General features: G+C 36.9%; 1 protein-coding gene across 1 annotated transcript in view; it reads right to left on the reverse strand.

Moving 5' to 3' along the window:
• Positions 1–16,597, reverse strand: part of ERC2 (ELKS/RAB6-interacting/CAST family member 2) — a 432,595-nt gene extending 415,998 nt beyond the window's left edge. Inside the window, 1 exon segment of the mRNA XM_068409226.1 lies at positions 15,941–16,597. Coding sequence (XP_068265327.1) covers positions 15,941–16,597 — 657 coding nt within the window.
• Positions 16,598–24,011: the final 7,414 nt, after the last annotated feature.

Below are 24,011 nucleotides of genomic sequence, written 5' to 3' on the forward strand. Positions count from 1 at the left end.
GCTTCACTTTGAAGGCACTGAATTACTCTACAGAATGGAAATGAAATGAACAGCAAGGAATCAGATACACTAAGAAAAGTACTTCTTGTATTCTTTTAGGCACAATTGCTGTTCTTGTGTTCTACTGATATGAAACCTCCTGGTTTATATTTTGGTAATCAATGACTACAAAGAGTTAAATTTTGAACTTTTAAATACAGGGTAATATTAGTAAAAGATTAATGGGAACATTTATTTAGCAAAATTTATAGTAGTCTTAAAGGGTTCAGTTTCGCTGATATTTAATCATGAAATCCCTTACAGCACAGCAAGAATCCATGCAACTAAAATAGCAGGAATCATACTCTTAGCTGATGTAAAGCTGATGTGGTATTTCACACTAGAAAAATCAAAGCCTCAGTCACTAAAGTATAAAAATATTTTTCTGTGATTCATGAAGGCAAATTAAGCGATTTGATGGCAGAGATCCATATTCAAAAGCAATGCAGGAATGAAATTCATATGCTTAGAAGCTATGAAACCTTTGACAATAGAGTTTCTGAACTTCAAGATTTACACTAGATCCAACAGACTAAAAACAAAAAAGAGCATGTTTATTCAGTGAGTATTTCCAGCTGCCCATACACAACAGAGCATGAACTACTTTAGTTGCTGTACAGCGTTTTTTGTTTCTGGAATTAAGCCACCACAATTCTCAGAAATACAGACATCATCTAAAACATTTGTTTCTTATATACTTAGAACAGCACAGCTAAATTATTTTAAAGATTTCTGTACAAAGAACTGAAACACTCGACTTTCAATAGGAAACATTACCAAGGCCTTTTAGTTTGCTGCATCATTCAGGTTTTGCCCAGCTTAAAGGAAAATGTAAACTAAAATAGAATAGCACTACAGAAACCTGTAAAACTGTGTTCAGAATCACTTAACTCATTGCTTGCATACTATTCAATTCAAAGAGTAGACTGCTGAATCAAAACAAACTAGAAGAAAAATGGCAGAAAAAACAAAGTACCTGTATGCTTGAGCTTGTCCATCTGGGCAAAGTAGGTGAGTATCCACACTTTAGAGTGCAGAATCATTCCCTTAAATCACTGCAGACTTTAAATTTACGAGTCAAAGAAAATGCATAATCACAGCTGAACAGCACAACAAAAAAGGGCAAGATAATACTGAATGTGTAAGATGTGTAAATGGTATAAATAAGGAGTTTATACAAATTGACACACTCTTCTTGATCACACAATCCTCCCAGTAGTCTTTTGTGAGTTGAATTAAAAACAAGAACAGCAGTAAACCTTGTTACGTTTTGCAGAATTTTCCACCATCTGGTAAAAATGAAATAAGCAATAAAATGAGAGGAAGAAGGTACCTACTTCATAACAAAATATATTCACTAGAATTTTTTGCATTAAAAACTCTTTTTTTCCTGCACATTTTAGAATTCCTCATCTGTTATGATTATTATTAAAAACAGATGATCACTTAGTTCTAGAAAAAATGTATGAGGAAAATAAGACTTCAAAGCTGAAAGAATTAAACTTGTTGGAGACTCTATTAAGCCAGGATTAAAAAGAAAAGAAGAAAAACCACCCAAATATTCCCATGGTAGTAGGGAAAGGCTGATCTTAATCAAGTCACCAAAAAAAACCTAACCCTTCAGATTATATCAGGATACAATAAAAAAAAAAAATATTATGGACCTCTGAAAATGAAGCATTCGGGGCAAAAAACAGACATCAGAGCTAAAATGCACTATTGACCTGCCAAAGAGAATGTAATTCAATGGCAAATTGTGTTGCCCAGCGCAGCCACAAGAATATCAGTATTCACCATTTTCTCATGATATAAGTATGCAAGTACAAAGTACCTAAAGTACTCTAAATATTATTCTCTGTACCCATTTAGGTATGTCTGAAACAAAGACTGTAGTATAGTAGGGATATTCTACCTTTCTTTCAGGAAACTTCTTAAGTGCCAAAGGCAGTCAAGCCTCAGTAGCACGGAGGCTCAGCAGCAGAATCTGAGCTGCTGCCAGAATTTGAGATCCCACCTTCGTCCCCTACTCTTGGCCACTCCATCCTCTACCTGCTTTACACGAGCACATGACTAGATGTGAGCAGTCAGGGAATTGATCCAGCTGAAAATCAACCCAGGGAAAAAAACTAAGTATTTTGTTCCTATTGTAACAGACTATGCAGACATACAAATTCTAATGACAACTATTTGGGAAAAGCAGCAGGAGAAGAATGTGCGAGACTGCTAGTTGGCACAAAAATAAAGCAACTTTGCGAGTGCTCTGTGACTCCTGCCACTAAGATCCAAAGTCCTGCAGAAAAAGAATGAGATGGCAAAGGACATTAAACCACACACATTTGTCAAAGCAGATAAACTTTCAGGTTTGGGTATTAAAATAGTGAGCAAATACAGTCAGAACCCACAAGGAGTAGAATCTGAAATAGATTAAACTTAAGTGAAACATTCTCTAAACAAAATACAAGCTGAATCACCTATTCTTAACGGATGTCCAAAAGGTAAAAGAATGCCCTGAAAGCTATTAAGAGTAAACCTTCATCACAATGTAAAGATGGAAATTCTACACATGATGGGACTTCGTTCAAAAATGCATATATACAATGCTGAGTTTCACAGATTTGCAGTTATCTAGCACCCACAGGAGGACTGAAAAAGTAACCTCAAAATAAACTATGCCAGCTGGACAAGAATGCCATCCTCCAAAACTGGCAGATACATGCAGCAAATGCAGAGAAAGAAGACTGGGGCGGGTGGAGGAGGAGGGAAAACACACCCACACAGAATAATAGAAGTTGGCACCAATTTGCTGTAACACAAATATGCCTTATTATTTCCAAACTACTTCTCTACTGTTTGGGATTTTTTTAATTGAGATGTGTTAAAATATCTGAAATATTAATAACATAACACAATTTGCCGTAAAATATTTAAGTTAATAAATACAGGACCAGGTTTTTTGTCTATTTTACTCCAACGTTATTCCAAAAGCTTATTTCAAGGATATCAAATAAAGAGCAGATTCTGCCTCACATATTTGGAAACAAAATGACTCAACTGGACACATCTGGGAAATGAACACCTAGAAATATTTTGGAACATAGGTTTTCAAATACAGTTTCCAAGTGGATCAAGTTGCCACTTTCTTCTGAGACCACTGTGACATGAAAAGAAGTGACTTTCTAGTTGAAACAAGTATGGAAAAATAAATTCCTAAAGATAATTTTGTTTTCTTGTAAATTTGCAAAACCTTCCGGTATTCCATTCTATGCTTAGCCATTGATGGCACCACTTCTGTACCTAGCAAAGCACTGCTTTATAAAAGATGTGAGTTCTGAAAAGGATAATGCCCTACCTATTTAACATAGAATTTTATTACTGGTGGCTTCAATTCATGTTTTATGGCTATAGCTATATACTTATTTAAGAAAACAAACTCTTCTCTAAAATATTATTTTAAATAATTTTTCTTGGACTTTGCCAAACTGGCACCGCTTGTTCATTTTGCAGTCCTGAACACAGGATAATACGGTGTATTCAGGTGGAAAAGCCTATCATGACTATTCTTGTCTAATTGTTCAAATTCTCATTCTGACAGCTCTCTTCAGGGGATGAACTGCCTGAACAGGATGAGGAATGCCTGGTTTTGCTTTCTTAAGAAACTTTTGTACTTTCTACTCTATAGTTCTTCCTCCCTTCCTTAACTCTGCTAGGGAATCTGAAGACAAAAATATCTCTCTAGTATAAGGAAAGTACTAGATTATTCATACACAGTTATGCAATTATGCAGCTCATTCATTTCCACATTTCAAACAAACTAAGAATGAGTACAAGTACATGCTATAAATAGAAAAATAAAACATACTAAAATAATAATAATATAAAATGAAAATAATTAAATTTTATCCACAAGAGGGTGACCGCCTTCTAAGCGGTTGTTGTTAACCAATGATTAAAAATTATGCCAAATCTCTCTTAAGTATCAGAAACTTCCTAGTAAAACTCATACTGGCATACAACACAATGTCTTTCTGAATACAAATTTTACAGGAAGAACTGCAGATTTCCAGAATACTGTAATATCATTCCAGGGGTATATTGTAATTTTCATGGCAGTATTAACCATCTCCAGACATACAAAAGGGTTGTGGGCTAATTTTGGTTTTTACAATATATATCCAAACAAGTAAGACAATATAATGTATTCCTAGATGTATTTATGTTCATATCTAACTCAGTACAAACCTTTATTTTAAATAGTTTTTACATAGGTAACATATACTCTGTATTCCAGAGAGCTGTGCTGACAAGTAGGTATGTTTGCAGAGTGGCATGGGAAGAAATACAGTTTTCGCTGCAGAATAAGGGGCAATTGGGAATTTTGGTTTCCCACAAAATCAGAGACACAGCTTAGTTTCTATCACTCAGAGAACAGTAGAAACTTTTGACACAGGGAAGGAATTTAATATGATCATTGAATGCAAAACATTCTGAATATCCAAACATCTGTATAATTCTGTTGTGGCTGTGTGCTCCCCCCTCATGCCCCACCTGCACCAGTGGCGGTAGTAATGGATGTGTCTGGTCATGATGGCTGCATCTGGCTCAAAGCAGATCCAAAGTAGAAAGCAAGGGAGTCCTTTCTGAACCTCGTGACTCAATGGGAGGGTCTCCCTGACAGTTTTGTTTGACCCTGTCCTCTATGCTGTAAATAACCAAGTGCACCTTGCCATCGAATCTTGTTAAACCACTGTCATGTTTACTACCAAACTTTGTTAAATCACTGTTTTATATCAATAAAGATATTGCTGCTACTCTCTTACAAGTGAAGTACATCACTCCATCTGCAACATGCATACGTATGTATGTGTATAATTACATATATACTTCAATAGACCAGTTGGCTTTTATCTTGGACCTGTTTATTTCAAACACTGTTTTTCAAGTTTGGATTGAAACATTTTATTAATGCTTTAGTATAGCAAGATTTAAATAGCAACCCACTACTTCACCTTCACCTTCTACTGTATCCAGTAGAAATATTATACCGTGATATTTAGGTATTTCTACACCGAATTAGTTAAGAACATTGCGCTTTATCAGTAACCATTAGCTATCTGGAGTTAACACCACAGAGAGGAAAAAGTTCACTCTAATAGGACTATTCTTTCAGACTTTCTACCTACAAATTGAAAGAGCTATACAGCATGAGTTTACACATAATTTAAAATAAAATACATAGGAAGTATTTAATTTTCAAATCACAGCTCCCTGCCTCTTTCTGTGTTGTTTTTCCTTTCAATCCAAACACAGATTCCACAGTGAGAATTGTACTCTGTACAATTAACACAGTACTCAATTAAATGGAAAACTTGGGTCTGTGCAAAAAGCAGACCTTGTTTCAGGGCTTACTGCTCCTCTGAAGCTGCGTCCCAATGTGTGTTACGCTTTTTCTCTAGTTTCTGCTGACCTTTGCTTTTCTTCTACAGAAATGTGATGTGGTAGAGATCTCACACTCTCATTCGATTATAGATGGAACTGGAATAAAGATCACCTTACAAGACCTCAGTGTTCTCTGACTCTCCAACACTGAAATATTTACATTGATTTGCCTCAGGATTTTCCTTTTGGCAAAAACATCACTTATCCCTTTCCCTTCAGGGTTCAAAGAGCACGTCACATGAAATCTACTGCCCTCTTTTCACATGTGTTTTGTTAGCTTTGTGTATCATCTCCAAACACCAAGAGTAAGAGCAATAACTATACTGTAGCAGATGCTTAAGGAAATTCAAAAAGTAAATACAATTTTTCCCCATCCCACAGGCTAAATATTCTAAAATTACGAAATTCAAAAGAGTTATTTGCTCCTGCTACAGGCAATCCAATTTGAACCAAAGTTATCCTCTACAAAATATACCAAGAGCTCCTGAACGCTAGTTTCTTTGCTAATTCAACTGACAGATATTCTAGAAATAAATTCAAGTAGCAAATCATATGTTGCAACTGACAGCTTTTACAACTGACTCTCTGGCACCAGGGAAATACACAGTTCTATAGTCAGTAATGCTAGACACCTTGAACAAAGCAAACTACAGGTAAAGTCAGAATCTGACCCTGCATAACTTTAATAAACCGTAACTCCCAGATACACAAAAATTCAGAAGAAAATTGAATCAGTGACCAATAGGTTAAGTCACCATCATAACGTTACCCCCACCCCGACACAACAATCTGCAATGCGTCTTATGAACTCAGAAACATAACAGAAAGGTTAGGAAGCGTCATGCAAGTTTATCTCTAAATTATATACATATATAAAATAAATAAAAATAATGCTTTGCAGCACAGCCAGAAGGGTTGTGTTTTTCAGAAACAGCCTAGAGGATGAAGTTCCCTATTGCAGGCTAATACAATATGGCATTATTGACTGCCTGGTAGATAAATTGGGGACAACTCTCAGAAAAGTCAAGATGAAAGGACCAAACCGAGGGAAAATGTCTGAAACAGTAAAGACTAAAAATGTATAAGTACTTCCTCCCCTTTCTCTCCCCCACTTCAGATGATGGAAAATTCTGAAGAGTCATTTCCAGCATTTTTTTCAGATTAACTGTAAGGCCTCAAGGTTTAAAGGCAGGAAGGAAACGAGTTTACAGAAGCTAACAGAGAAATAAAAATATTTTTTTGAAAGAACACCCTATAAACTACAGGCTCCATCACCATCAGTGGAAAAGAAATTCACCAAGGATAATGTTTGATGTATTATCTATGGTATCTGTGAGAAACTGTATTATTCATGAGATTACATGTTTAGTTAACTTCTTCAGGAGACTTTATTTATGCTTTGTAAGCCTTGCCTTTAAAATAAGTTTCTGCATTATCAAATAGTTTACTATTTATGTGATGTATCAGATACCTCCCAACACTAACAAAACTTGAAATGGTTTATATACAACACAATTACCTCTCTCCCTATCTCCTTTATGTCATTTTGACAGCAAAAAGTACCCTACTAGAATGCCTACTCTGGACTGATCCCTAATTTAAGGCAGGAGGTGGCAAAAAGCAGCAGCTGTCATGTTTGACGTGTGGCTTACCAGTATGTACTGAAGGAATATCTCCAAGCAGTGCTACAAGCCCAAAGCAAGGATAACTTAAAGGTAGTTTTATCGCAACCTATTTCCTGCTAGATCTACATTTTTTTGAAGTGGTCATCTCTGAAACCCTGTCAGAATCCTGGCTTCTGTAAAACAGTTTTACCCACACAGCAACACCACAATCACTGTTGAACAGCAGAACTGTGCTTCAAAGCACATCAGAACAGCGAACATAGAATGCAGTATCCATCTGAAGTTGCAAGTAAAATTTAACAAACAGGATGAAATTACCAAATTCAGCTAATGTATCAACTAATAAACCTATAGCCTTTCAGAAAACTCCTCATGCAATACTTCAGTTTTAAGTTTTATGCAGCAGATGATCACCACCATTACAGCACAAAAATTCCACAACAGCAGCAGCAGCACTTTTTGTAGTATCTCAGGGACGTACCATCAAATGTTAGCTAAGGAAATTAATATGCTCAAAGCTGATGAGATCACAATTCTAAGTCATATAGCATTACACAGTTCCAAACACCTTTATTGGAATGCTGTTTCTGCTACAGAGTCAATCCATCTTTCCTTAAAACATGACTGGTCTTGTTTATGCTTCTTTATAAAGAACACTCACTGACATTATTTGACACTCATTCTAAGACTTCAAGATGCAATTGAAATAAATTTTTCTTTTTTTATTTTTTTTTTAAAAGCTAGCACTTTAGCACTGGCATAATTGAGAATGACCTATATCCTGCATTAAAAAAAAAAATCACCAAAAAAGGTGACCCAACTGACTGAAGTAGGTATTTTGTTCACATTCTTTTAAGTTTAAATCACTTTTTCAACAACTTTTAATTTCTAATATGATTAATAAAGTACCTTTTGTTTGAAATATAATAATAGTGCTCCTTCAGCTGACAGATTTATACACAGCACATCCTAGAGACTACAATTCATGCTCCTTACCTTTTTCAAATACTGGGGGAAGCAATACATAAAATCAATGTTTACTTTCCTCAGATCTCTATATCTCAAAAATGCACAAAAGTATATAACTTATTATTAACTATCCTTTCAAAATTATCATTAACATATATCCATATCCTGGGCTTCATCAAAAGAAGCATGAGCAGCTGGTTGAGGGAGGTGATTCTCCCCCTCTACTCCACTCTCGTGAGACCCCACCTGCAGTACTGCATCCAGCTCTGGGGCCCCCAACAGAAGGAGGACATGGAGCTGCTGGAGCGAGTCCAGAGGAGGCCACAAAGATGATCAGAGGGCTGGAGCACCTCTCCTATGAAGACAGGCCGAGAGAGTTGGGGTTGTTCAGCCTGGAGAAGAAAAGACTCCAGGGAGACCTTCTAGCAGCCTTCCAATACCTGAAAGGGGCCTACAGGAAAGCAGGAGAGGGACGTTTTACAAGGGCATGTAGTAATACAATGCGAGGGAACAGTTTTAAACTGAAAGAGGATAGATTCAGATTAGATATTAGGAGGAAATTCTTTACCTTGAGTGTGGAGAGACACTGGAACAGGTTGCCCAGAGAAGCTGTGGATGTCCCCTCCCTGGAAGTGCTCAAGGCCAGGTTGGATGGGGCTTTGAGCAACCTGGTCTAGTGGAAAGGTGTCCCTGCCCATGGCAGAAAGGTTGGAACTAGACGATCTTCAAGATCCTTTCCAGCCCAAACCATTCTGTGACTCTATGTGATATGATTTTCATACAGCTTAAAGTATTAGTTTCTACTACATAATGTATCTGTGTATTATTATCTGAACTAGAACACCACCAAAAAGCTTCAGTCAAGACTATATAAGTACCTGCACACTAACAGGGACACATTCCCCTTATTCTTTTTCTAGATCAGTACTTACCAAGCTTTTTCAGATTTAAAAATCTCATGGTAAAAAAAAAGAAAATAAAAAGAAATGGTTAAAAGTAATTATATTCCCCATTCACCCTTAAACACTTTTGGGTTATTGCTTCCTCAAAACTTCCTTGGCTATCTACAGTATTATGATCACCTCCTTATCTCTTTCCACTCCCTACCACAGAGCTAATAACCTTTCCCCAACATCAGTAACAGCAGCACAAAAGCCAACACACACGCTTTGGCATGGCTTATTCACTCTGTTTCACACCACCTATATACACCATCGTTCCTCAGCAGATGAATCCTGTTATTTTAGCCTCCTCCCATTTGACAGAAACGTTTTTATTTTCAAATTAGAAAAAAAAATTTACTGATGTACTTTTGTTTCATTATACTGTCTTCTTCAGATAATGAAGTTTTGCTCTATAATGGATGTTTAATCTATTCCACATATTTAAATGCTTAAGCACTTTTTCTCACTTAAAAGAAAAGAAGAAATATTTTGCACTTACCTAAATTGCCATCAATGTACATGGATTTAAATGAAGAAAACAGTGAAAACATGCAAAATAAACTTAAAATCATCAAGTATGCATGCAGCTTTTAAGACAGAAGTATAAAAAAAAAGCTGAAGAAAGTAGGAAACAACAGTACAGAGAAAAACAGAAAATAAGGTGAATGAATGTGCTGAACCTACTGGCTTTAAAATACCTTAAAAGAGACTTTCACTGGTCATAAATACTATATTACAAATGTGAATTTAAAATATTTAAATTTCTTAATTTTTCTTGAAGAAACATATTTAATAAAAAATCAGGTAATATTTCTTTTGTTATTCTTATTAAATTACTTTATTAATGTGATAATATACCTCAGGATGCATAGTAAAACATGAACAGAACATTTCCATTTCTCAGGTTACTAGCTTCACTTTGTGTAACTTTGTACTTCATAAATATGCACAATAAGCTTCAAATTTTGTGGTGTTGCACACATTTAGACAAAGACAATGAGACAGACTGAAAGGTATTTATACCCCCAAAAACTCCTCTGACCACCTGTGGTATTTAGGAGGTGCCACCTTTCCAACCAGTAATCAAGTGTATATTTTGATGCATATTAAGGAAGAAAAATATCTATCTGCAAACTCAGACTGAAGACCCAGTTGCTGGCAACTCCCTGCATATTCCACTAGGATCAAACCTCCAGAATTTCAATGGACATAAACTAAGTATCTCAAAAAAAGATGAACAATAGTCTCAGAATTGGGCATAGTGAGGGGATAACAGATCTTCAACTTTCTTTGACTTGCATTTAAGGATGCCAGTAGGGTCTAAGCAATGGACTCTCCAGTTCGGAAGCAGGCGGGGTTGATCTCAGCCATGGAAACCACTGAGTAAAGTTAAGTGGTGAGCTTCTTTAAACATTAATAATAATAACAATAATAATAATAAAAAATTACTATATTAATACATAATATTTTTCAACTATATATAGTTTTACAAGTATATATAAATAATATATATCTTTTTTTTTTAACTCCACTGACTAGTTCCCAGATAAGCTAGCAAAGTTACAGCAAACTAAATTACAGCCTTTGCTTCCTGACTTTTCTTTTACAAGGCAGAAAGACGACTAAAAGAGTGTACTTTGTATGATGTGCAATGCATCAGAAAGCAAAATAAGCATATGATATGTTTGGTTTGAGGTTTTTTGGCTGTTTTTTTTGTTTGGTTGACTTTTGTTCTGTTGGAGGTTTTTTGTTTGTGGTTTTTTTTAGAATCTATACATTAGCCTGATCAAGGCTTTCTAGTAATACAGTTTAATTTATACCAAGAAGGGAAACATCATTTCAGAATATTTATTTGTGTATTTTCTTTTACTGTTCTACTTATATACTTGTCATGAATCAAAGTAAAAATGAAGAACATGTGAAATAACATTGAGTAACTATTCACAGTTCTGACTTCATGAATGTGCATACCCTTATCTCATTATTTTATCAGCCCTATTCTGTTACTTGCAAATCTATAAGTTATTCCTATCGCTACAGAGATATAAAAATTATTTCAAGGAACAACTTTGTATTCAAAACTATGAGCCTCTCAGAGGAACTTCACTATACTTTTTACCCTTTCTCTTCATCTCATTAATCAGAAGCAAACTCCTGCAGTATCAGGACAGGAACTAAACTTCAAAAGATGATCAAAATTTATGTTTTCAAAGAACGCATTAAGCAAATCAAAATTACCTGGTTTTCTGTAAGAAAAAAGAAAAGGATCAAACTCGCCATTTATTTCCAACAACAACATATAACCATATCATGAATGAAAAAGAGCCACTGCTCATTGCATGCAGTGTTTCATTTTGTATTAATTATGTAGTATTAAATAATGACATTTATAAGTAGAGAAAAGGAGCATTATTTTGTGCAACTGAGTTTACAGTTTATTTTTAAAATGTCACAGTAAATCTACAGATCCTACTTTTTCAGAGTATTTCTTCAATTTGCCCAATTTGTTTTCATTTATAATCCTATTTTCCAGCATGTTTTTAACCCTTCCCAGCTTGACCTTATCTGGCTGCATAATACATATCCATCATTCAGAACATTGATGAAAGCCTCAAACACATGACAGATCCTACTAGAAATCTTTCCAATTTCACCATGAATCAGTGATAATTACACTTTGATGCAGTCTTCTAATCAGATGAGCATCCATATAATAGCAATTTCATCTCATATGCTTCCCACCAGCTTGCTAAATCTTCTGAGACAATGTAAAAAATTTCCTAACATCAATACGTACCACTGTTTTTCCCTTTGTGCATAAAGCCTGTTTCCTTGTAATTCAAGAAAATCAGACTTGTTTGATGTTATTCTTCACAAATTCATAGAGTGCCAGTCTTTTTTTTATATTTTTCCCCTATATTCCTTATATTTTAGAAACAGCTAATAATTTTTAAGAAAATACAAATAATTAATACAGTTTACAAATAATTATTTATTTGATTGTTCTTACAATATTTTTCCAGAAACTGCAATAAAAATATCAAACTTATAATTCACTCATTCCCCAGCCCCTCTTTTTTTTTTTTTGGCAGGCATCTAGATTTGTCCTTCTCCAGTCTCCTGGGAGTTCCCAAAGTTGGCTATGAGACTAAGGGCCCCATTCAGGGACATTTTCATCATGCACAGCCAATCTGAAAACAGGTTTTAGAGTTTCAGTAAGAAACAACTCAATTTTTAAGAAAGGAAGTTTCATAAGCCAGTAATGCTCAGACACAAAAGGATGGATTGATCACTTTTTAGTATAGATGTGATAGATGGCATCACTTTTTTTTGTCTTAAAATTACAGCTTTTTGATAATTTTAATTGAAATTAGTTGTTTGAAAGAATCAATAACCATGTGGATAAGTCAGGCTGACAAACTAGCTGACACAGCCAGCTTGGACTTCCAAAGCCATTCCTTCAGAAAGGCTCCTCTCCAAATGCTTACAAGAAAACTAAACATCAATCAGATAAAAGGGATGTTCTTTTCACACATAAATATTTGATTACAAGAGAGGAAATAGCAGAAACACATGGTCAAGTCATAAAACCAACAGAAGGCCCCTGTGGAGTTTTGCTGGAACCTGTGGCTGGGCTTTGTGCTGTGTGACATACCCTAAGCAACCCAGAGAACAGGGTGAACAGTAAGATGACTAATTTACCTCACAATATTAGGTTATTCAGGGCAGTAAAGACAAAAGCCAAATGCAAAGAAGGATTCTATATGACTAAGCAACTAGGCAAGGGCTAGCAGATGAAATTCAGGGAGATATATGTAAAGTTACACACAAGTCCCACCTTCATGCATAACAAGCTGAGATCTAAGATTATTATAACCACTGGTGAGATTCTTCAGCTATGATAAATATTTCTATTAAAATATTAGGTCAGTACTCAGCAGCATTAAAAAAATAAAAGTAATCCAAAGAACAAATTGACTGTTGGGAATTGTTGGGAGAGACGTACAGAATAATAGCGCACACACTATAATACCAATGCATAACCCATTTTACACCTATATTATGAAAAACATGATCCATCTTGGTCTCCTCATCTCAAAAAAAAAAAGTAATAGGTCTGAAAGCCATTCAGAGAAGAACCAAAGAAACGTCACAGTTTCATGAAAGGAACTGTCACACAAGCTAAGATTCTCCTGTCTGGAAAAGAGCAGAGGGAGGGATGTGGTGATGGTGTCCTATAAAATCATTAAGTGGCACTGAGACTGGCACCAGACATCAACTATTTAATGTTTCTTACAGTTCAAGGAACAGGAAAACCTAGCAAGAGCAGTCAAAGTCTAGTGCAAAACCAAATGAAAAGCAGTGGTTCTTCACAGGACATGTTAAGCTGTGGGATTCGCTACAGAATCACAGAATCACAGAATGTTAGGGATTGGAAGGGACCTCGAAAGATCATCTAGTCCAATCCCCCTGCCGGAGCAGGATTACCTAGATCATATCACACAGGAACGCGTCCAGGTGGGTTTTGAATATCTCCAGAGAAGGAGACTCCACCCAGTGTTCAGTTACCCTCACTGTAAAGAAGTTTTTCCTCATATTTATGTGGAACCTCTGTGTTCCAGCTTGCACCCATTGCCCCTTGTCCTGTCAAGGGATGTCACTGAGAAGAGCCTGGCTCCATCCTCATGACACTTGCCCTTTATAAACATTAATGTGGTCACCCCTCAGTCTCCTCTTCTCCAAGCTAAAGAGACCCAGCTCCCTCAGCCTCTCCTCATAAGGGAGATGTTCCACTCCCTTAATCATCTTCATGGCTCTGCGCTGGACTCTCTCTAGCAGTTCCCTGTCCTTCTTGAACTGAGGGGCCCAGAACTGGACACAATATTCCAGATGCGGCCTCACCAGGGCAGAGTAGAGGGGGAGGAGAAAACCTCTCTTGACCTGCTAACCACTCCCCTTCTAATACACCCCAGGATGCCACTGGCCTTCTTGGCCACAAGGGCACACTGCTGGCTCATGGTCATCCTGCTGTCCACTAGGACCCCCAGGTCCCTTTCCCCTACGCTACCATGAGAGGTTGTGGACACTAGAATTTTACACAGGTCCAAAAGCAACCAGCTCAATTCAAAGAAAAGTCCACTGAGTTATTAAACACACAGAAACTGTAGCTGGATCATAAAGAGTACTTGGTAGAGGTATCACCATATACTATGTCTATTCTATGAACTTTGGGACGTTGTTAGCGATAGAATACTGGGCTACCCAGTCCTTATATTATTTCATTATAGAGTAAGGATCATGTTAAATATCTAGATAGGGTAAAATACATTCTTTTTGTCTTTTGTTAGGTTCACCCTTACAGGAAAATAAGAGCACTTGTTAAAAAAAAAAAAAGATATAATCCTCTATGAAATGAATGAATGAATGAATAAGAGGACTCATAACAGAGTTACTAATCTATTTTCCCCTCAAGATGAGGAAATAGCTTTTACAAAAAAACAAACGCATAACCCTTTTGGCAGCTGACAATGTGTCTAAATACCAGATTCAGATTCCAAATGCCAATGAAAGATATTAATGTGACATTTCTGTAAGAAAGGCTACCAGATATTCCCCCAATGCCAATGAAAGATATTAATGTGACATTTCTGTAAGAAAGGCTACCAGATATTCCCCCTATTGCTAAGATGACACCAACTATCAAGATTAGAATGTCTAACCAATAAGGCTTATGAATAGCAGAACCTCCACCAAACATGTTTTTGATAACATTAGTTCTAGCAGCATCCTAGTGCACCTACTACAAAAATATTCAGTAACTATTACTGTCAGTCTGGATACACAACTTAGACAAGAAAATAATAAATTAAGTTACTGTACTGAATTCCTGATCAAGACCCAGTCAGTTTCCCACTGAAGTAAATGGTATCAGTCTTCTTAGTTCCATAGATATTTAGGTTCATGGCATGCCTAAGAGGTGGAAAGTTTGGGGAGAAGCACTGATGATCACAAACTCAGAAGTAAATTAAAAATTTCAGTTGTTGCTGCCTGCCAGTGAAGAAGTTTAGATTGGGAATCTGGAAGTGAAAGGATTGTGTTTTTGTCTGGGGAAAGTTAACAGATGGTCTAAAAAGGAGCAGCTTTAAAGTAAGACCAGCAACCAAAAAGTGTGTGGAGACAGCAATATAAGAATTTTTTTGATCTATTCTGTGCTACTTTTGTATAGCTTTGTGAAATAGCACAGAGTCTCAAAGCTTGACCTTATAGCTTTATTCATCCAGTTTAAAATACTTTCATCTTTTTATAACTTTGGGAAAAGAATGTTATATTGTGGATAGAAGTCTTTGACATATGTTGTGGATAGAAGTCTTTGACATAGAAAAAGAGAATCTTGTAAATATGTAAGACATAGGTCTCCAAAATGTTGCTGAAAACACATCAACTTCATTCTGTAATGCAGAGTTACAGAAGGTTGCATATGGGGATTTACTATCATATCTTCTTTTAACTTCAAAAAACTGGACAGCTAAAGCCCTATATAGCTCATACAAAATATGCCTCTGGATGTTTATTTATACTTTCGCAGAAGTGGCTCATTTACCTCTTCAGAAAAGGTTGCTGAGTATATTTAGACTGTTGCTGCAAAAAGCACTAGAGAAAGTCTCAAAAATAAGAAAATGTGTAGTGATAAAGAATTATTCTCTTCAGCTATAATGTGAAAGACTGCTGCATGAAGGAAATTATAACCTGCATTCAGATTCTTACTAATGTGCTTTCCTACTGTTTAGCAGCCAGAGGCAGATAGATCAAGACATACAATTCTTGCTGTAAATGTCAAACTTGTTTCAACATAGGATCCAGTACCATAAGCAAAACATCAAGTACTTAGCTGTAAATCAACAGAAAGAAACTTTCAGAATTACTTACCTGATTTTCTTCATGGGAAACTCTCATTTGTTCTTTAAGAACTGACATTCTGGCTGCTTCTTCTTTCCTCAATACTCTTTCTTTCTTTAGCTCAGGACTCCAGAAAGTTTTGATGCTATTCATGGAGGATCCCAGCTTGCTGTCCTTAATGTCTAGTTCTTTTCTGAGAAGATCATTCTCCCTCTGTAGTTCCTTAAGCTGAGCCTGCAGGTCTAACATGGTACTATCTCTAACCTGTCTCAGCATAGAAGGAACCTGATGGTGGTGATGGTGTGAAGATGTGGTCAAACCTCCATGCTGATCAGTATAAGAAAGGACATCTGTGTGCGAAAGTCCAGCTGAGGCAATATTAGGACTGCTCCCCATAGCTGTGATTCGACCACCATACATAGCTCGATTTGTAGCCCTTCCAAGAGTCATTGTGCCCTTTGGGAAAGTAGTAGAAGCTACACCTTCATGGTCACTCAGATACATTGGTCCAGATGTTGCATAGGCTGCATTAAGGGACTGGATGTTCTCCATTGATAACGTCTTACCTGTTCCTCCTCCTCCTCCACTATTTGTTCGCCTATGGCCCAGGCGAGGAGATCTTGGCAAACGAGGAGACCTGGAGGGACTTCCTTCTAAGTTGCTGATTGTTCTTGCACTTCCATACATTTTTCTTCTACTGTGAGGTACTATTTAGTAAGAAATTCGTATCACTGAAGTTGAATATTAAATTTATAACTCCAGCTAGAAATATTGGCAGTTTCACTGCATTCTTCCAGTAGGCAAAAATCTATTGTTCCTCTGAAGTCAGAGACCTGAAAAAGATATTATAAAACTAAGTAAATTTTCAACTTGGAAAGTAAGTTTACAAGTATTGAGCATTTATCAGAAAATAAGAGTAACCCACTTCCTAGAGTAATTACCTTAGAAATAAAATTTACTATACATTTTATATTTAGGATAACTAGTTAGAAATGCATTTTCAAACTAGTTTCATTCAGAAGAAAAACCTGCTCGTTTCTTTCTTGCTAGAAAATATCTTGACATTTTGACTTAGTTTAACATGATTTATGTTGCAATAAACACCATGAGCTCAAAAACATATCTTAGCTGATATGTTAATGGACTTAAATGACTGACCATGTGGAATTATATAAAGGGAAAAAAAAATAGCTGTTGTTGACATTAAGAACTACCCAAACTAAGATATTACATTTTCAAAAGAGTATAAAAGTACCAATTCAGCAGTTCTGTATATTCTCTAGTAATATTAGATTAATTAAGAGAGAACAAGGAAATAGGGAAGGGTTTTAATATCCATCTGGGTTAACAAATAGGTTTTTGGATACGAAAAACGAAGAAAATAGTGTTTCTAATAGTTTGGCTGTAACCAGTACAAACATATTTTAGCAAAAAAAATTAACCATAAAACTAAGTTAATTTGAGTAAATATTTCCTTCGAAACAATTATAATGTATTACAACACAGTATTATTAGTTCAATGCTAATATTTGTTGTTAATAAGCTTCTCAGGAATAAGGCTGCACAACAATAATCTAGAGTTTTGTTTAGAAAAGGAGTGCTTGTGAAACAATTTTCTTTCTTGTTTCCTATGGATATCATTATTACGTTGATATAACTATCCTTGTAATTTATTTAACCAAACAGACAGATATGGACCAATGCTCTGTTTTCAAATTCTTCAATACCATCATTACACGTTTACCAAGTTTTGAGTAAGTTTATTAACTTTACATAGCATAAATATAAACATACAATAGGACTGTAGGATTAGGTAGGCCCAGTGACAATTATTTTAAACAAATCTGACCATTTCAATAGATTTGTAGTATTAAATAAATTGATGGTCATTAACCAGATGTAGCACCATTTATTTCAAAGGTAACTAGAGGAAGAACAAAAGTTGGATTCAGTAAAATCCAGTAATCTTTAACCATATCCTCAAGGCATCCTCATTATCTATAGATAAATTATTTCTCAGTGTTTTAAAACATCTGTTCTACATTTGCTGTGAAAAAAGTGTTGATGCAGGGGCAGGCAGAAGGATGATTTGATGTCATATTTATCAATAAGCTCTAGTACATTAAATCCTCACCAACAATATTAGCACAAAACATCATGGATACTAATTATGTCAGCAAACAAGCAGCATGCTGAGTTCTCCACTGACCCCTCATTATCCCACACAAGCATATACCACATTGCTTATATGAATTCTAAGAATTGCTTGGTATATGCTACGTTTTCATGAAGTTTAACAGCCAGCATAGTCTAAAGCATTTTTGTTTCAGTATGCATCTGAATTAGTTAAGAAGTTTCAATTTGTTCAACTTGTTTCAACTACTATTATACAGCAGTGGCCATTGTGAATTCTCACCTCTTTCCCAAGAGGTCGTAAGAGTCTTGTGTCAAGAGTCACAAGATTCAGAAGTGGAAGGCACGGCACTACACTACACTGAAATGTTTATGACAATGCCACTATGGGTGCTGTGCAAAAAATAAAAGTGTTATTCCACAGTGATATTTTGGAAACACCGAACTCTGCACTGCACCCAGGCTGCTCCATTAAAAGTAATTAATTTCAATGCAAACATTGCCCTTGGCAAAATGGATCAAACAAGCTAACATAACATTGTCCCATACAAACTACATTAACAAGACTAGTAATTCTGTCATAAAACATTAGCATTTTTTGCCATGTACAAACAGTTCAGTTATACACATTGCTACTTTTTGCCACATACAAGCAATTCAGCTATACATAAAGCAAAGCAGGGGTACCTACTTCAATGAGAAAAACATAGGTTTTAACTATTTAGGAAGACATAGATACAAAATTACATTCTAGAAACTCTCTTCTACTTCAGGATCACAGAACTCATAAAATAACAGAATTTTTTTTAATTCTAGAGGAAAAATCCTGATCCATGAAAACTTGAAGCTTTCAGAACTCAGCCCCAAGGCACACAGACTTAAAGGAACCACAGAATCACAGAATCATTCAGGTTGGAAGAGACCTCTGGGATCGAGCCCAACCATTGCCCTGACACCACCATGTCAACTAGATCATGGCACTAAGTGCCATATCCAGTCTTTTCTTAAACACATCCAGAGATGCTGACTCCACCACCTCCCTGGGCAGCCCCTTCCAGTGTCTAATGACCCTTTCTGAGAAGAAATGCTTCCTAATGTCCAACCTGAACCTCCCCTGGTGAAGCTTGAGGCTGTGTCCTCTTGTCCTATTGCTAGTTGCCTGGGAGAAGAGGTCGACTCCCACTCCACTACAACCTCCCTTCATGCAGTTGTAGACTGCAATAAGGTCACCTCGGAGCCTCCTCTTCTCCAGGCTAAACAACCCAGCTCCCTTAGCCGTTCCTCATAGGTCATACGCTCCAGTCCCTTCACCAGCTTGGTCGCCCTCCTCTGGACTTGCTCCAACACCTCAACATCATTCTTGAAGTGCGGGGCCCAGAACTGGCCACAGTATTCAGGGTGCGGCCTCACCAGTGCCGAGTACAGAGGGACGAACACTTCCCTAGACCGGCTGGCTACACTATTCTTAATAGAGGCCAGGATGCCATTGGCCTTCTTGGCCACCTGGGCACGCTGCTGGCTCATGTTTAGCCGGCTGTCGATCAGCACCCCCAGGTCTCTTTCCGCCGGGCCGCTTTCTAACCACTTTTCCCCCAGCCTGTAGCGCTGCATGGGGTTGTTGTGGCTGAAGCGTAAGACCTGGCACTTGTTCTTGTTGAACCTCATGCCATTGGTCTCGGCCCATCTATCTAACCTGTCCAGATCCCTCTGTAGGGCCTTCCTACTCTCCAGCAGACTGACACTCCCACCCAGCTTGGTGTCATCTGCAGATTTACTGAGGATGCACTCAATCCCAAAATGTAACTTGCTGATTTGCATTTTCAAACTTTGACATTTTATCATGGGTAACCAAATCTGTCCCCCTCTTCAGCTGTCATCCGGCATTCAAGAGATAACCCACGGCTTGTTGCACAAAAAAACACTGGTGCAGCTTTTCTGCCATCTCAATTTCAATGCGTTGATCAATAAAAACCATATCTCATGGCGACCGGGGGCAATGCAATTGCTTATCCTAATTCTCAAGTGGCTGCAACCTCTGGCCAAATAACATCACTCATAATGCACTCTGAGAAATCCATCCTTGTATATTTCTAGTTTCCCGAAAAAGTTCCGTAGCTCCTTCAAAGAGGATCTCACATGAGATCAGAGCTGAAGATCATTTTTCTTCCACTGGTTCATGGCAGATCTTGAGTAAAAGCAACCACCTTCTAGACTGATACAACTCTCCCTCCCCACCAAAAAAAAAAATCTGGCCTGGTGAAAAACTAAGATTGCTAGCATAAAGTGTCAATGTCAATTTAAACTGCATACAATCAGATATTTTTAGATACAGCAGACCTGATACATGGCCAGGTGGTGGGGGTTGGTGCAGATTTGTTGATCCTCAAAAATACAAATATAAGATACCCTTACACCATATCAATACTGTTTTTACTTTCCATTGCCACAGTCTGATAATAATTTATGCTTCTTCCTTTGAATCACTTAATATCCCACTTAGCTTTTTGTTTATGTCTCTGATATGTATTTTAGGTACTTGTTTTGCCTTTGAGAGTTTATTAGTTGTGGTCTGTCTTCTTTTCTCTACTTGTGTGAATTTTTGAGAAGATCTCATCTCAAAGCAGAGAATGCTTTTATCTTGCTTAGCATTCCAATGCTTACCATTGAGCCCTACTGAAAAAGGGAATCATCATCCCTCATCCGAAGGGAGGCTAACTTATCTCTGGACTTCTCCTTTACTTTAATAATAATGCTTGCATACCGATTTAACATTGTAACTTTCATATGCCTGTGAAAATTCTGAAAGCAATGGGAAAAGTAAAAACACCAGCAACCAAAGAAATGTTATCACCTCCACAGCATTTTCAATTATTATTTTTATTTTTCCCCCTAAAAACATTCTAATCAAGATGGAGACCTCTATGTAGAAAGTGGAAGCACAGTGACACTATGCTTGGTTTTCTTACTTTCATGGGCTACTAAGGATAGCTCACAGACCAAAAGCTGAAAATCCTGATTTAAAGAAATTCTTACAGTTTATCTCTATTTTCATTTGCAATTCATTACCTACTACAACCTGAATCACTCAGACGGGTTTTCTTGCAAACACCTTGGAAAGAGAAAAGTATGTAAAAGTGTGCTTTTTGGAAGTGTATACATCTTAAGTATAAACCCTGAGCCTTCCATAAAGGCTGTGAAAAGTCTCAGACACAGTAGAAGCCATATACAATTGTTTTATGGAAGAACGGAGAAAGGCACCTACATCATTTTCTACTCTTTACTGCTTATACACAGAGCCTTCCTAGCTTCAGGAAGATTTACTGTGTGTCTCAACACATTAGGAACTGGAGGCATGAAGAAGCAATACCAGCCTCAGGGCCTCAACAATTGCCACACAGATCACCATCTGTTGCCTGGAGAAAAAGAGAAAGAGAGGAGATCCATTTTCCCATCTTCCCATAGAACCTGCTGACCCAGAGCCGTTCTAGTTGAACTTAGAGTGGGCAGGCGAGATATAGATGATTCCATCTTGAAAAATAAATTGATTTTATATTGCTATTTTAATTTATGGGGGGAAAAATATTACTCTAAAGCAATCATTTTTCACCCAATATTTCAAGGATGGTTTTGCTGAACTAAAGCATAACCCTTATGCAACACAGTGCAAGGGGTGGAGAGAAACATAAACGGAATCCAGTGGAAACATAAGAATCATATATATTATGAGGAGGATGGGAGAGTTGTATAGACAAGAACAGTATATCCACAACTAAAGAGACCAGCCTTTCCTCTTGATAGAAGCCCAGAAGCCGTAGATGTTGCCGTAGCAAGCACAAAGGAGTTCCAATACAACTCATGAAGGTTAGAAACCCCTAAAAATTTCTAGGACAAAAATTCACCCAGGTTCATTCAGTCTGGTCTGGGACAGACTGCAGACCCACTGCATGCCTTTTCCCATAAAAGGTTACTATGAGTTTTAAAATCTAAATCACCCTAATAGTATGAGAAAAAACAGATCATTATTTACTTGTCTCAATATTTTCTTACTTTAAAAAACACTTTTTAATGTATATAATGTATGACTTAAAAACTAACCATTATCATTGTGTTTGCAAACAAAACTATATAAAAGGACTCAGAAAATTAAGCATGCATTCTCAGGAGACGAGGGGGCAAACACTTCCCCCCACCACGTTCTCATCAGACTTGAAAATCCCAGCAAATAAGAAATAGTCTATTTCACACTAAAATACTTCCTGGTGGCTGTTCGAACTTAAGCTTAGCTTATTTCCACAGTTCTGCCTCATCTCATAACCTGCACTCTGCAGACAGTAACAACACGTGCTCACATTATCCACATCACTTAAGTCTCCGACATTGCATTTTATTTGCCTTTCAACTATCTATGTTTATAGAGACTTAAAACATCGGATTCTAACATGATGCTAATGGATGGTCTGTCTCACTCAATTTACTTTCCAAATATATTACTTCAACATTTTACATAATTACAGTTTCCTTTAAATACTGTCTTCACAGAACCCCATAATTTCTGGATTTCACTGGTTACATACTCTTACCCCATCTCAAAAAAAAAAATCAATTAATTTTCTTAAGCAATTTAAACAAACCAGTATCATCAAGTTCAAAGCAAGTGTGAATTTTCTGCATTGTGACTGTCAATCTTTTCATTACAAGTCCAAAAGAACTGTGTAGAGGCATTGTAGTTTAGCCTCAGAACAGACTGGGGGGTATTTTGCCTGTTTCCTGACCTCTACGAATCCTGATAGCTCAGAAAAAAATGGAAACTAGATCTTGCCAGACAAAAGCCTGTGGTGTCTGAATAAATATTAATAAAATTATTAAATTCCTCCTTCATTCAGTTCAGAAAAAAACAGTATGTTGTTATATTCCATGTCTCTCCTGTAAAATGGTTGGGCCTAAGCAGCCCATCAGTCTCAGACCAGATATTCCAAACCATTAAAAAAAGGTAACAGTCTGAACTTTGCTACCAATTCTGCACATAGCCATAGTGCATACAGAGTTCTCACCAGTTTCACATCAAAGGTTTTGCTAACAAGCAGGTGCTAGACAGCACACAGTGTGGCTAATTTCACAGCAGATTTAACAACTTTATTGAAAAAAAAATATCAAATCACACTGTGCTAGAAAACACCAAGAAATGTAGAAAAATTTCAGTAACTAGATATAGGGCCAGAGACAACAAAATGTAGCAAACATTTCCTTATGAGATATTCCCATGACAGAAAACATAATATAAGCAAATATGCAGACTGTGCTCAGGAAGTGCATTGGCTACTAAATCTAAATTATCTTAACCATACAGAAATCATCTTTATATTACTAACAGCAACCAAGCATTTTTAGTGAAGGATAAAGAGACTTGATTTCTTCCTTCTCCTGTTTTCCCAGCTTGTTTTTTTGGTTTGGTTTTTGAGGTTTTTTTGGTCGTTTGTTTGTTTTGTTTTGTTATGTTTTTTCTCCTCCCTCACACTAGGGCAGGCCATTAGTTTCATAAGGGCCAGCATTACTGTTTGCTTATCATCAACTGATAACCAATATTTGAACATGGAGCTACTTTCTGACTTTCTGTCAATATATCTCACATGCTGACCGTTTACACCATCTTCACAGACAGACATAGTGGGGCCAGAACAGCCACCAAACTACAGACAGTGAGAGGAGCCGCGGGATGGGCAGGGGAAGGGGAAAAAAAAAAAATCATCCTGACAATTATGCTTAGAAAGCTCAGGGCTTTAGAGTTTCTGTGTCTCCTCCTCTGGCCAGAATCGCCCAGTCAGCAGTAAGTTTGGATATTAGCCAATACGTAATAGCTTTGCACAGCTACTTGCCAATGTTAACATTCATCCAAGAGCTCAAACGTTTGTAATACTACCAAAAGCTTTAAGGGAACTCCTTCCTTACAGCTATCCTCCCCAAATAACAT

This window comes from Nyctibius grandis, chromosome 10 (genome assembly GCF_013368605.1).
Source record: "Nyctibius grandis isolate bNycGra1 chromosome 10, bNycGra1.pri, whole genome shotgun sequence".
NCBI lineage: Eukaryota > Metazoa > Chordata > Aves > Nyctibiiformes > Nyctibiidae > Nyctibius > Nyctibius grandis.